The sequence below is a fragment of the Camelina sativa genome, chromosome 2 (genome assembly GCF_000633955.1).
Source record: "Camelina sativa cultivar DH55 chromosome 2, Cs, whole genome shotgun sequence".
NCBI lineage: Eukaryota > Viridiplantae > Streptophyta > Magnoliopsida > Brassicales > Brassicaceae > Camelina > Camelina sativa.
The window spans coordinates 18,345,332-18,358,348 of record NC_025686.1 but is presented as its reverse complement, the minus strand read 5'-3'; the positions used below and the strand labels follow the sequence as shown (position 1 = coordinate 18,358,348).

Here is a 13,017-nt window from a genome sequence, read left to right as displayed (position 1 = left end):
CAAAATAATATACTCGATCGACTATAATGAAAACAAAGTGAAGGATTTGACGGACCATAATGCGAGTTTACACGTACGACTTCTTTGTTGTAATCAAATAAAATACCTACTAAATATTCTTACATGCCGAAAAGCTCCACGTAAAGTGACGGTCAACATCCAATTTCCTTAAAATAAGATAGAAACCAAAAGCTAAAACCTCCCTCTAAACTTCTGATAACAAGAGCTTGATATTAATACTTCTCTATTGAACAAAAAAAAAATATTCCATTTGTCAAAAAAAAAACTAATATGTGTTCTAGTCAGTATAAAAGCCAAACCTCAATTCAAAATAACTTGATATGTTATTTATATTAATATCATAAACCACATGTGACATAGTTCTCTATTTTGGCCTTATTGAGTTGTTATGAACTATGATATATTGATATTGATTAAAATCTGATAATATCTAAACTTTTTTTTTCCACACAAAGACAAAACCAAAAGTTGAATACCATGAATTCATCTCTTTTTTAAAAAATGATTAGAGTAGACAAAACTAGTTTATGTTTTATCCAATAGTGATGTAGATGTATATATAGTTATATAAAAGGGTCCCAAAATAAGTACGATCTTTTAGTAATACCATAACATGTTTAACACGTAACTAGCGAAATGCGACGGAGAGACACGAGGACTTGTATACAGAAAGTGATTGATTGGAGAAAGACGAAAACAAAGTTGAAAGCATGAAAGACACAACGAATCTGCCAAGTGTAAGCAAAAACAATATTTCTCTTTTAAACATTGACAACTGATTTAAGTGTAATTAATAATACACCAAGATTTTTATATCAAAGCATATTTTCAACAAAGAAGCACAAAACTCAATTTATCTAAGATCTGTACCGACACACTGGTCTGGTTAAAAGATCCACCACTTCCTTTGCCGGTTTCCCTGAGTCAAGAAACAGATAAATCAAACTTTAGTCCAAAATGAAGATAGGTTTATGGAGTGGTTTAAACGATTCATAGATCATAACATATGAATTATGACCAGTTATTGAATTTGGTGCATGAAAAAAGTCAACATGTGATCCTAAAGTTATATTTTTTCAGGCAAAGAGCTTCTTGTATGATGATATGATCTTAATTTGGAACCTTATTTAGCGTGTAAGAGAGAATGAAGTTTACTTATTCATGTAACCAATTCAACTGTTACCTTTTGATCTTTCTTCTGTGACTTTAACAAGATAGGTTGCTGAAGAACAGCCGTGTTTGAGTCTTGGACGAAAGGTCTCACTTTCTCCTCCAACATTTCCTCCACCTACAAATCATAGAACATAAAACGGTACACAATTGGAATTCATGAAATGCGATAAGATAACAAATTGTGTCAAAATGGTCCTTGAGTATTAACCTTCTCTTGTCGCCATTTAGCTTCCCACTGTGCATCCAAGATTTTGTCTGCGATCTCTCTTTGAGCATTTAGAAGAACTGTCTTCTCGTACAGTTTTGCGGGGTTTTTGAGATCATCTTCACTCCAAGAGGAAGTATTCAATGGGAGATTCAGTTCCTGCACATGTTCAGTGGTTAGTTCTGATCTATGATGCCTGACCAATAACGAAAACTGTGATGCTAAATCCAAACAGAAGAAGAGAGCTTACACCCCAATTCTGAGGACGCGGAGGTGGACTGAGTTTCGTGACTTCAGCCTCCAGAGATTTCTTAGCCTTGTAATAAGGGACATTTTTCACTATGACGGGGTCTTCCCGAGCACGTACAGGATCAATGGAGACCAAAGCCTGTAAAACCATAAAAACTATATTGTGATTGCTAAACTTCTTCACTTAAAATATCTCAATCTAGTTCCCAGATTTGTGTCAAATCTTTAAACCTCAAAGAACTGATCTTACATCTTGTAAATATTCCCAGCCAGGATTTCGTTTAGCCACCAAGTCCCTAAGTTGATCATATCGCGTAGATTCCTGATTGCAGAAGATAAATAGTCAAACTATCATTGAAGCTTAAATCTTAATTACTAAAAAACTTCAACAGCTGAAGATCTCTCATTGCAGCTTCAAAAACTAACTATCATTTTAGGGTATGCTTGGATTAAGCCTCTAGTAGACCATAACCTTCAAATGAGTGAATGACAGTAAACTCTAAACTAGTAGACTCGTGAATAAGTCATGCCGAAGGAGATCTACGTAAGTAGAAAGAGATATTAACCTCGTATTGCCACCATATTTTCTTCTTGACATCTTCATCATATTCAAATCCACCCACAATCTGAGGCATAGTGATCAACCAGAAATTTGCAATGCTGGGATCTTTCATGCTGTGGACAATGTGCTGGAATAGAAAATAGGACTCATAAGACTGTAAGACATAGTAAACATAGAAAACTATTGGGTCTATAAATCGACTTTGTGATGCTCACCTCGTAGGGATAATCCATTTTCCTCAGCACATTGTAGGCTTTCCATGGAGGTTCCATGATCTGCAAAGTGGATGTCAAATATATTCATCCGTTTCGGTATCTATGAATTAATAGTTCTACGCAAGAACAAGCTGCCTCTCTTTTAAGCTGAGAAGAAGTAATAGTAGACGCAAAACATACATCATCAGCTGAGATCCTGACTTGCAGCTTGTTCTTACACTCAGTACAGCTCATAACACCCTGCAATATCAGTAGATGTTCCGTCAAATCATATATTGATGTAAGTAAAAATGGCCTATTTTGTTCACCTTAACACACATAGAAGCACCTTATCACATTGACATGAAACAAGCAGTACTTGACAATTTGAGAGAAACAAACCAAATCTGTATCAAATATAGCAATGTAAATACATTAACAGTAGCCTAGATCTAGCAGAGGGGACAGAGCTTACTGTTCCATCACAAGTTGGGCAGTCTTTTGAAGGCAATGGTGCACTAATGTGGATGGAGGAGGGAAGATGAACCAACTCAGCTCGATTTTCAACTATGGCATCTGCGACAGAATCAGCTGTTGGTTTCTCTCCACTATAAAAAAGACAGAAAGGAGAAATCTTTTTAAGTTCTTTTATGTATGTTACAATATCACTTGGATAACTAAAGCATTAACATAATGGTTGAAGCGATTATAACTTGGTTTAACAAGAGACAATCCCACCTTCTCAAGTTGTAATCTTTGATTTGGTAATGAACATTCCCTGTTCCTTTGCACATGGTGCACCGTAATGCCTGCCACCCATTACAAGTTTTGCAATCCCTGACCAACATAAAAAAAAATGCTCATTTCACTGGATGAATTTAAACATGTGAACCACAAATTCTCTAACTCATAAGACTAACTTCAAATCTTGAAAGCTGACCTTTGACATATGACTTTTTTTCCCAAATCAAATGCAATGTCATAAGTTCCAAGCGTAGCAACCGCCTGCAATTCATTGGAACTTGAATGATATAAAAGATTCCATATACCACAAAGTAAAACACACATCTTCCAGTTTCCTAAACTGATTCTTATCTAATTCATACTCAAATTAAAGTTCAAAAAACTTTAGCAATCATCCAGAGAGTAATTTTCACGGAAACATCAGATACGAGAAAACCCGGAAAGAAAATGATAAACTCCAAGCTAGAAACTGAGCAAAACCAACAAAAAGTTTCAACCTTTACGACAGCTAAGAACAGAGGAAGCAACTCACGAAAACAGAGAGGTAAGACAGTTTTGAGACGAATTCAGGAATGCCAAAGCCACGAGGTGCAGAGCCAGCGATGTCAAAGGCAAGAGGGAAAGGAGACAAGACAAGCTTGATTGGGAAATCGAGAATGTCTATGACTTGTTGTCCATAAAGAGTAGAGAATTGCTTGAACTGAGCATCAGCGAACTGTACCGCGTTCTGTATTAAACGACCTGGTCCTCTCGACATTGGAGAAGACGAAGAAGAAGATAAGGGAGCTTTTCTCGCTCTCTGGTTTTGGGTTAGACGATCTTAAAGAGGGTTCAAGAGTGGGTTTTTAGTTTTTACACTATTCTTATCTCGAATTGGGATAGACTTATTTGCTACCAAACATGTCCCTTTTTATTAGACTACGCGTCGTTTTTGAGTAAGTAAAACAACAGGGAGTTGAGTATTGTGTACTGTGATGATGCGAGACTGAGAGCAAGAAAAATGCTGTGCTTAAAGATGATAACTTGACGCAAAGTTTGGACCTTTCTAATAAAAAAACGGAATCATATTCTCTGAAGGATAAAAAAGCTGCGTTTCATTCCTCTGGAAAGCTCCAATTTTTTCAATCTCTTGGTTTAATCTGAGAATCAATGGCGGCGGTAGTGGGTAAAGCAGCGGTGATGACAGGGTTTCCACAGGCGTATCTAGAGGGTAAAGAATTGAAGGAGACGAGTTCGTTGGTAACTGAACTCTGTCGTCATTTTTATACTCAAGGTTGGGTATCTGGAACTGGTGGTAGCATAACGATGAAGGTTCATGATGCTTCAATCCCTAAAGCTGAGCAACTCATCGTCATGTCTCCTTCAGGTTCTCTATACATCTCAAAGTCGCTTCCTTTTTGATTTTGATGCGTCTTATTCGTTATTTTGAACTTGTTTATGCGGGTTTGCTCTATTGAGTTGGTGGGTTTGTTCTCTTGGAACCTTCAATTTGTTATGTGAACTATGTGATGATGTACAATTGTTTGTCTTTCAATGTTTAGAAACGTTCTTTTTGTGTATTTGAATCACTGGAGACTTATGAATGAAAAGGGAAATCTCGAAATGCTAACTCTTGATGTGTTTGAAGGTGTTCAAAAGGAGAGGATGCAGCCGGAAGATATGTATATTTTATCTGCAAATGGATCAATCATATCATCACCTTCTCCAAAGCCATACCCAAATAAGCCTCCCAAGTGTACTGATTGTGCTCCTCTATTCATGAAGGTATGGTTTTTGTTGCTTTCAAGGTAGTATAACTTGATTCTCCTTTATAGAATTCTGTACTTAGCTTGATTTTCACTTTGCTATTGGTAAATGACACTTTGATATTGGCCTGTGTGGCCTTCTTTATCGTAAGGTATTTGCATTGCTGAATGTGTATTTTGTGGTTTTCGTAAACTTCCTTAGCAATATTGAATTTCCATCAAAGTGTTGGGCAGCACTTAGGGATTTCAAGTTAAAACTGTTTTATGTTAAGAAAGATTTCTTAGAGCACATGGTCATGACCCAAATAGGTTAAGAGCTCGTCGCTCTTTTCTAGTGGTATGTGGTATTTTGTAGTTCCTCCCATTTAGCTGGTGATTGTTTTTCTGGAATGACTGTTGGATTACAATCCTAAAAAAAGTGCAGAACAGGCGGCTTTCTTTGGGAAAACGCTTGCGAAAACTCGGTTACAAGGTAAAACTTGTCTAATTTGAGCAATAATCCCCTCGTTAGATGTGTCAGTGGGTTTCTTCGACCCTCGACTACATTGCACTGGTTGAAATGGATTCAGTCAATTGTTTAAACTTAGAACAAACACAATGGGATTATGAAACTAACTGATATGTAGACTATTGATGTTTACAGAGACACTCTTGAAAATGGAGGTTTTGTTATAACTTCTTTCTACTTATTAAGAATCACCTTAGAAAATCAAAAAGGTCTTTCTTGAAATCAGTGGACCAGTGAGATTTCATGATTATTGCAATCTACATATGATTGTAATGTTTTAAATTTACATATGATTTACATGTATGTTAAGATAGCGCTTTTTCCTTCAGTAAGTTTGTTTCATCAAGTTGAGATGGTCAATTTCAATGCTAATAGCAAATTTTCAAGTATAAACTCGTTTGTTTAACAGACTTGCACAGTTTAGCATCTCAGTTTTCACCCTACCAAATTGACTTGCTCTCTCTGTATGGTTTCCCTTTTCATTTTATAGATGTCAAATCTCTAGTATCAGTGAGATAGTGACGTTTTCAAAAACGTTTCATAGCATTGACTCTGTTATGGTGCAGGCTTATGAGATGCGAAATGCCGGAGCTGTTATACACAGTCATGGCATGGAATCTTGTCTTGTGACAATGCTGAATCCGCAAGCCAAAGAATTCCGTGTAAGCCAAATAGTGCTAATTTTTGCAGACAATTCCAGGTTCCCCAATTCAGTTAGGACTTGGCATTCTAATGTTTATTCCTGTTCGACATTTCACAGATAACTCACATGGAGATGATAAAGGGGATTCAAGGCCATGGATACTATGATGAACTTGTTGTCCCAATCATAGAGAACACAGCATATGAGAATGAACTAACAGATTCACTCACCAAAGCTGTATGTCTAATGATTTCGCGGAAGCTTGAATTGTTTATCTGCAACAGATGAAAAAATTCATTTACCTCTTACCTATTTGACTCCCATTTTCAGATAGAAGCCTATCCAAAAGCAACGGCAGTACTGGTACGTAATCACGGCGTTTACATTTGGGGTGATTCTTGGATCCATGCTAAGACACAGGTTTGTGCAAGTTACTTCATTTTTTGGTTGAAAGTTAAAGAACCAACAATAAGTTCTCTAGGTTTGAGTGTTATGTTCATATATTGTTTGCTTCTACTTATAAACTTTTAAATTCTCACCTTCAGGCTGAATGTTACCATTATCTGTTCGATGCTGCCATCAAGCTTCATCAACTGGGTCTAGATGCTGCTACCCCAGACCACGGGCCTATCCAAAGAACCATACATTCACAGAATCAAATTTCCACAAAATTATCTGTGAAATCCGGAGTCAAGGATTCACAAAACCAAACAGATTCGCCTCAGGTAAAATGTCAGTCATGTCTCTTGTTTAAATATCTCTAAAACTCTACTTTTAACTATATTATGTTTGGTTGCAGCAATGCATTGTCCTCGACATTGAAGGAACAACCACGCCCATTACTTTCGTCACTGATGTTCTCTTTCCCTATGCTCGTCAAAACGTTGGAAAGCATCTGAATTTGACATATGACACTGCAGAAACCCAAGAGGATATTAAGTTGTTGCGGTCTCAAGTAATAACAATTAATTTCCTCTACATTCTATTGTATTATTACCTCTTCTCATAAACAAGTGACTAAAGTTCATCTTTGTTGTTTTTTTGTAGGTTGAGGAAGACTTGAAACAGGGTGTAACTGGCGCTGTTCCTATCCCTCATGCTGGTGAAGGAAAAGATAATGTCATTGCCGCTATGGTTTCCAACGTAGAGGCAATGATAAGAGCTGATAGAAAGATCACTGCTTTAAAGGAATTGCAAGTGAGAAAAAAAAAAGTTTCCTCACTATACTCTGTTGGCCTACTCTAGTATTGTTTGATAAAGGCGTCAAGGCGATATGCGTTTATGTATGCAGGGTCACATATGGCGAACGGGGTTTAATTGTAATGAACTGAAGTCTGTTGTTTTCGAGGATGTAGCAGAGGCTTTAGAGAAATGGCATTCTTCAGGAATTAAGGTATGTTCATGCATGCAGCTTTTAGAGCATTGACATTTTTTTTTCACAGGTCTAATATTTTTCTTATGTGAATAGGTTTACATATATTCTAGTGGTAGTCGATTAGCGCAAAGGCTACTCTTTGGGAACACAAACTATGGTGATCTGAGAAAGTATTTATCTGGTTTCTTCGACACTACTATCGGGTAATATAAAAAGATTCTTATCTATCCCTTCCTTTTTCAGTAAAATATGATCCAACTACAAATCTTACATACGCTTTCTTGGCTGCAGAAACAAGAAAGAAAGCCGTAGTTACAAGGAGATTACGGAAACATTGGGAGTGGATGATCCTTCAGAGATTCTTTTTGTAACAGATGTTTATCAAGAAGCCACAGCTGCAAAAGCCGCAGGTAACAAAACTCTCAACTTCAAAACCGATAAGAGAGATTCTGTTTTTTTAAGGAGACTGAGTTTGTATATCAATTCTGGTGAAAGGTCTGGAGGCGATAATATCGATTCGACCTGGAAACGCTCCATTACCGGAGAATCACGGGTTCAAGACTGTCACAACATTCTCCCAAATCTAGAGTTTCCTCTATGTTGTATCTTTTTCTTATGGAGTTGTACCTTGATTTGTGAACACATTTACCAAATAAACAAAAACTTGATAATAAATATAAACGTAGAGCTTGACAAAAGCTCAAATCCGTTTCTTACTACTACTACTGTTAGTGTGAAGTCAGTTAAGTTTGAATTCTGATGTCAAAAAAAAGAGTTAAAGTTTGAATTCTTCAGGGAGCGTTTTGTGTTATGCTCAAAGAAGCCTATCTAGGCCCATGATCAGAAGCCACTTAAAAAAACCCCTTTTGCTGGACTTATTAATAAGGGTCGATGGCATCGGAGAACTCACAGTGATTACGCACCGATCTTTCCCCATGATTTCGACTTTGAGAGCCATCGACAAGGTACGTTCTCCTTCTTCATCTTCTTCGTTTTACCGTTCTCTGTTTACAAATAATCGTGTTACAAACCCTAGCCCTTCATTTAGGAATTTTGAAAATTCTCGTCAATGGAACTTGATTAGGGTTTTTTTGGCTTGCAACACATGTTTTGTCAGTTGTGACGTTTTTTGAACTGTGGTGATGCAGAGAAAAATTTGTGACAAAGGGTTGAGTGAAGGATTGAAGGAAGATAGGATAAGCAAGTTACCTGATCCTTTGATCTGTCACATACTTAGTTTTCTTTCTACCAAGGATGCGATAAGAACAAGTGTTTTGTCCACCAGAGAAATCTTTGGCAACTGGTTCTTGGATTGGACTTAAACGCCCGTGACCTCAAGAATATGGATGAATTTGTGATATTCGTTGACAAGTTTTTTGATTTCCACAGAGATTCATCATTGATACACAAACTCAGGTTAAATTTTAACCTTCTTGGTTCTGTTGACTACGCGTCTGATCTCACCACATGGATTGATGCTGCGGCTACGCGTAGGATTCAACATCTTGGTGTTCATTGCGAACACTTATTCAAGGTTCCATTGCATATACCCTTGAGCCTTTATACCTCTAAGACACTGGTACACTTACTGCTTGTTCGGGTCAACTTGGCTAGTGCTGAGTTTGTTTCTTTACCTTGTCTGAAGACCCTGCTTCTAGAATTCGTTCGTTATACCAGTGAGACCACGTTGGATAAACTGATATCATGCTCTCCAATTCTAGAAGATTTAACCATTGTCAAATCTTCCGGAGACAATTCAAACCCTTTGATACAAGTACGCTCTCAGACACTAAAGAGAGTCGACGTATATCAGTGGGGTTACAAACCACAAGATGGACTTGTGATCGATGCTCCTCTCCTCCAGTTTCTGAGGTTTAATGCTTCCTCAATAAAGAACACTAGATTCATCAATCTAGGTTTCATTGCCAAGGTAGATATTGACGCCTGCTTGCTCAGCACTTCGGATCTAAACGACTTATCCAGCAGCAGAAGCATGATAAGCGATTTCATCACCAGCATTTCAAGGGTCAGGTGTCTAGTCATTAGTTATGCTACTACCAAGGTATATATATAATACATGTGACAACAACAATATGCGAGTTACATAAATCTTCTCTATCTCTTAATTAACGTTATTTCTTACTCTTTGCTACGGCCAGGACATCTTTCATTACTTGAAACTAGAACCTCTGCATCAGTTTTGTTACCTGTCCGGATTGAGTGCTTTTTGTTCTATTTCAAATCTGGAAATGTTGCTAAATCTTCTCAAGAGCTGCCCGAAACTAGAATCTCTCAGCTTGGTAATGAACTGATTTACCCTCTTAATAGTTAAGCATATTTTTTTTCGTGAAGCTTCACTACTAATTCTAATTTGCTTTCTTGTATTTCTTTTTTGTTTTTTTCTCAGAAATTGGTTGACTATAAAAGAAGAAAAAAAGCAGAGGTGATGTCTTCGACAGTGCCACCGTGTTTAGTATCGTCGCTAAAGTTTGTTAAACTGGAAGGTGTGCTCTTAGAATGTGGAACAGAAGTGAAAGTAGCAAGTTACTTCCTAGAGAATTCAACAATTCTAAAGAAATTGACTCTATGGAATGATTATAAGGAGAAAAATGTAGAGCACATTCGCCAAACGCTTCATGCAATACCAATATGCTCTAGTACTTGTGAAGTTGTTATTTTTTATAGTTAAGTTAAGAATTTTGTTGAACAACCAAACATGTGAATTTATTTATTATGTATGCTGCTCCATTACTGGTGAATGACAGGTTTAAGACTGTCACAACATTCTCCCAAATCTTGAGTTTTTTCTATGCATATTTTTCTTTTATAGTTGAGAACTCTTTCACACAATCTCTTACGGTACATGTTGTTTTTTACTGGTGCAGTGAAGTTTGCGGAGGGTTTGAAGAAGCCCATTTAGTCTCTGTAATCAGGCCCATTATTAGTTTTTTTTTTTTTTTTAAACCCACTTTAGAAAAAGACTCATTGCTTGACTGGTTAAGAGTCGATGATCATCAGAGAATCTCAGAGTGATCGATCACGCAGAATCAATCCAATTACTGCTCCGATCTGTCTCTATGACACCAAGAGCCATCGGAAACAAGGTGCGTTCTCCTTCTCATTCCTCTTCGTTTACCATTCTTTCTTTACAAGTCAATCGTGGTTAAAAAAACCCTAGCCTTATCTTGATTAGGTTTTTTTCGCTTGCAAGACATGTTTGTTCAGTACGTCAACCGAATTTAAACCAGATGCTTTTGAATATTCAATTTTGATATTTCAAATATGGTGTTGCAGATTACCTTTTGTGAATAGAAATAAATGGCGAAGAAAAAATTTTGTGACAAAGGGTTGATAAGCGAGTTACCTGATCATTGTTTATGCCACGTGCTTAGTTTTCTTTGTACCAAGGATGCTATCAGGACAAGTGTTTTGTCCAAAAGATGGAGGAGTCTTTGGCAACTGGTTCTCGGTTTGGACTTAGACTCCCGTGACCTCGGTCTTGGTTTCTCCTCCAGCCGATACTTGAATATTGATGAGTTTGTGAAACTCGTTGACAAGTTTTTTAATCTCCACAGAGAGTCATGTATACACAAACTCCGGTTACGTATTCGTACTGTTGGTTCTGTTGACTACACCTCTTATCTCACCAAATGGATCGATGTTGCGACTACGCGTAGGATTCAACATATTGATCTTCATTGCGAACTCCTCTTCAAGGTTGCAGTGAAGGTACCTTTGAGCCTTTATACCTCTAAAACACTGGTACACTTAAGACTTGTTCGGGTCAACTTGGTTAGTGCCGAGTTTGTTTCCTTACCTTGTCTGAAGACCTTGTATTTAGACATGGTTAAATATACTGATGAGACAACGTTGGAGAAACTGATTTCATGCTCACCAGTTCTAGAAGATTTAACCATTGTCAAATATACTGAAGATAACGGAAAGGTTATACAAGTACGCTCTCAGACGCTAAAGAGAGTCGACATTGATCAGTGGTATGATCGACAATATGGAATTGTGATCGATGCTCCTCTACTCCAGTTTTTGAGGATTATAGCTTACGAGATAAAGAACATTAAAATCATCAATATAGGTCTCACTGCCAAGGTAGATATTGACGCTAACGTGCTCAGTATTTTGTATCCAAACGACTTAACCAGCAGAAGCATGATACGCGATTTCCTCACCAGTATTTCAAGAATCAGGTGTCTAGTCACTAGTTATGCTGCTACCAAGGTATAAATGTAACTATATATGATTACAAATATCTTCTAGCTATGTAGAAAAGATTTAGTGTTTCTAACATTCTTTTATTACTCTTTGCTACCAGGACATCTTTCGTTACATGAAACTGGAACCTCTGCATCAGTTTTGTAACCTGTCCGAACTGAGTGTTATATGTTCTATTTCTAATCTGGAAATGTTGTTAAATCTTCTCAAGAGCTGCCCAAAACTAGAATCTCTCCGCTTGGTAATGAATTGCTTGACCCTCTTAATAGTAAAGCATATTTTTTCGTGAAGCTTGTCTACTAATTAATAATTTATTGTTTTCTTTTATGTTTCATTTTTCTCAGAAATTGGTTGACTATAAAAGACGTAAAAAAGCAGTGGTGATGTCTTCGACAGTGCCACCGTGTTTGGTATCGTCGCTCAAGTTTGTTAAACTGCTCTTCGGATGTGGATGTGGAACAGAACTAAAAGTAGCAAAGTACTTCCTAGAATATTCAACAATTCTTGAGAAATTGACTCTGAAGAATGATTATAAGGAGGAAAATTTAGAGAACATTTGCCAAACGCTTCATGCAATACCAATATGCTCTAGTACTTGTAAAGTTGTTGTTCTTTAGTTAGTTAGGAATTTTGTTGAACAGCCAAAAATGTTAATTAGTCTTTAATTTCATATGTAGCGGCTAGTTATAGTTTTTTTAGCCACAAGCAATGCATTAGTCTTTCTTATAGTTCTTGATACATGCTTCCATGTATATATATTAGCGGCTAGTTACATAAAATTTTCACATCAACTTGGTCTTGAAATTAAGAAATTAAATAAACAATAGATACGAAAACATTATAAGTTCGGGCGGGGCAGCATATATATCTGAAAATTGTTTTATCCAAAATTTCGGAATTTATAAAAAATGTGAATAGGGAAAGGTGTGTGGCAAATTTCAAAGTGGAAGTTGCTTGTAATGTGAAGCAAATATGATTCGACTTTTGCTTGGTTTTCAACTCTCATCATAACGGACTACTTATTTCGTCTTTTACTTTCTTTTTACACTCTTTCTTCTCCCCACTTTTATTAATTTAATATTCTATATATATTTTTTTTTCCATTCAGAGATTATTTTTTTGTCCTTTCAAGTCAAAAGACAAAGCAACAGAAGAACAGTATTAACGTATAACTAATTTCTTAAGAGACAAAATAAAAAATAAAAGGAAAAAATAAAAAAAGAATGAAGAAGAGGAAGTCCAAAGAAATGTAGTAGTAAAAGACCAAACGTGCCTCCATGATGACTCCATCAAATTCTAAGTCATCATATCGAAATGGTCCATACTACGTGTCTAACCTGGTCAGAAATTTCTTTCACGAGTCTCTCT

The 13,017-nt window shown here is 36.8% G+C and overlaps 3 protein-coding genes and 1 pseudogene across 4 annotated transcripts; 3 read left to right on the top strand and 1 right to left on the bottom strand.

The window, feature by feature from the left end:
* Positions 729–3,958, bottom strand: LOC109124576. Its single transcript, XM_010447824.2, has 12 exons — positions 3,681–3,958; positions 3,345–3,409; positions 3,143–3,241; positions 2,880–3,012; positions 2,606–2,665; positions 2,426–2,485; positions 2,215–2,337; positions 1,899–1,970; positions 1,650–1,787; positions 1,403–1,558; positions 1,205–1,309; positions 729–940 (listed from the first exon to the last, which is right to left on the bottom strand). Exons 1-12 carry the CDS (start codon positions 3,903–3,905, stop codon positions 908–910), a joined length of 1,269 nt encoding a protein of 422 aa, XP_010446126.1. The 5' UTR covers positions 3,906–3,958; the 3' UTR covers positions 729–907.
* Positions 4,178–8,141, top strand: LOC104728891 (probable bifunctional methylthioribulose-1-phosphate dehydratase/enolase-phosphatase E1). Of its 2 annotated transcripts, XM_010447815.1 has the most exons (13): positions 4,178–4,514; positions 4,776–4,912; positions 5,318–5,365; positions 5,968–6,063; positions 6,162–6,281; positions 6,375–6,464; positions 6,590–6,769; positions 6,844–6,999; positions 7,092–7,241; positions 7,336–7,437; positions 7,513–7,622; positions 7,711–7,829; positions 7,915–8,141. In XM_010447815.1, exons 1-13 carry the CDS (start codon positions 4,298–4,300, stop codon positions 8,004–8,006), a joined length of 1,617 nt encoding a protein of 538 aa, XP_010446117.1. In that variant the 5' UTR covers positions 4,178–4,297; the 3' UTR covers positions 8,007–8,141. The 2 variants fall into 2 exon arrangements, with proteins under 2 accessions (XP_010446117.1, XP_010446120.1); XM_010447818.1 differs by lacking the exon at positions 5,318–5,365.
* Positions 8,300–10,172, top strand: LOC104728881 (annotated as a pseudogene).
* LOC104753744 (F-box/FBD/LRR-repeat protein At5g53840) lies at positions 10,738–12,266 on the top strand. Its single transcript, XM_010475951.1, has 3 exons — positions 10,738–11,655; positions 11,750–11,890; positions 11,994–12,266. Exons 1-3 carry the CDS (start codon positions 10,738–10,740, stop codon positions 12,264–12,266), a joined length of 1,332 nt encoding a protein of 443 aa, XP_010474253.1.

Bases quoted from the DNA above. Each gene is read 5' to 3' on its own strand.
- LOC109124576 (XM_010447824.2), bottom strand. From the start codon at position 3,905: ATGTCGAGAGGACCAGGTCGTTTAATACAGAACGCGGTACAGTTCGCT. The intron at 2,338-2,425 runs GTGAGCATCACA...TTTCTATTCCAG, and splicing joins AAATGGATTATCCCTACGAG to CACATTGTCCACAGCATGAA. The intron at 1,788-1,898 runs GTAAGATCAGTT...ATGGTTTTACAG, and splicing joins GCTGGGAATATTTACAAGAT to GCTTTGGTCTCCATTGATCC.
- LOC104728891 (XM_010447815.1), top strand. From the start codon at position 4,298: ATGGCGGCGGTAGTGGGTAAAGCAGCGGTGATGACAGGGTTTCCACAG. The intron at 6,064-6,161 runs GTAAGCCAAATA...GACATTTCACAG, and splicing joins CGCAAGCCAAAGAATTCCGT to ATAACTCACATGGAGATGAT. The intron at 7,242-7,335 runs GTGAGAAAAAAA...TTATGTATGCAG, and splicing joins CTGCTTTAAAGGAATTGCAA to GGTCACATATGGCGAACGGG.
- LOC104753744 (XM_010475951.1), top strand. From the start codon at position 10,738: ATGGCGAAGAAAAAATTTTGTGACAAAGGGTTGATAAGCGAGTTACCT. The intron at 11,656-11,749 runs GTATAAATGTAA...CTTTGCTACCAG, and splicing joins CTAGTTATGCTGCTACCAAG to GACATCTTTCGTTACATGAA. The intron at 11,891-11,993 runs GTAATGAATTGC...CATTTTTCTCAG, and splicing joins AACTAGAATCTCTCCGCTTG to AAATTGGTTGACTATAAAAG.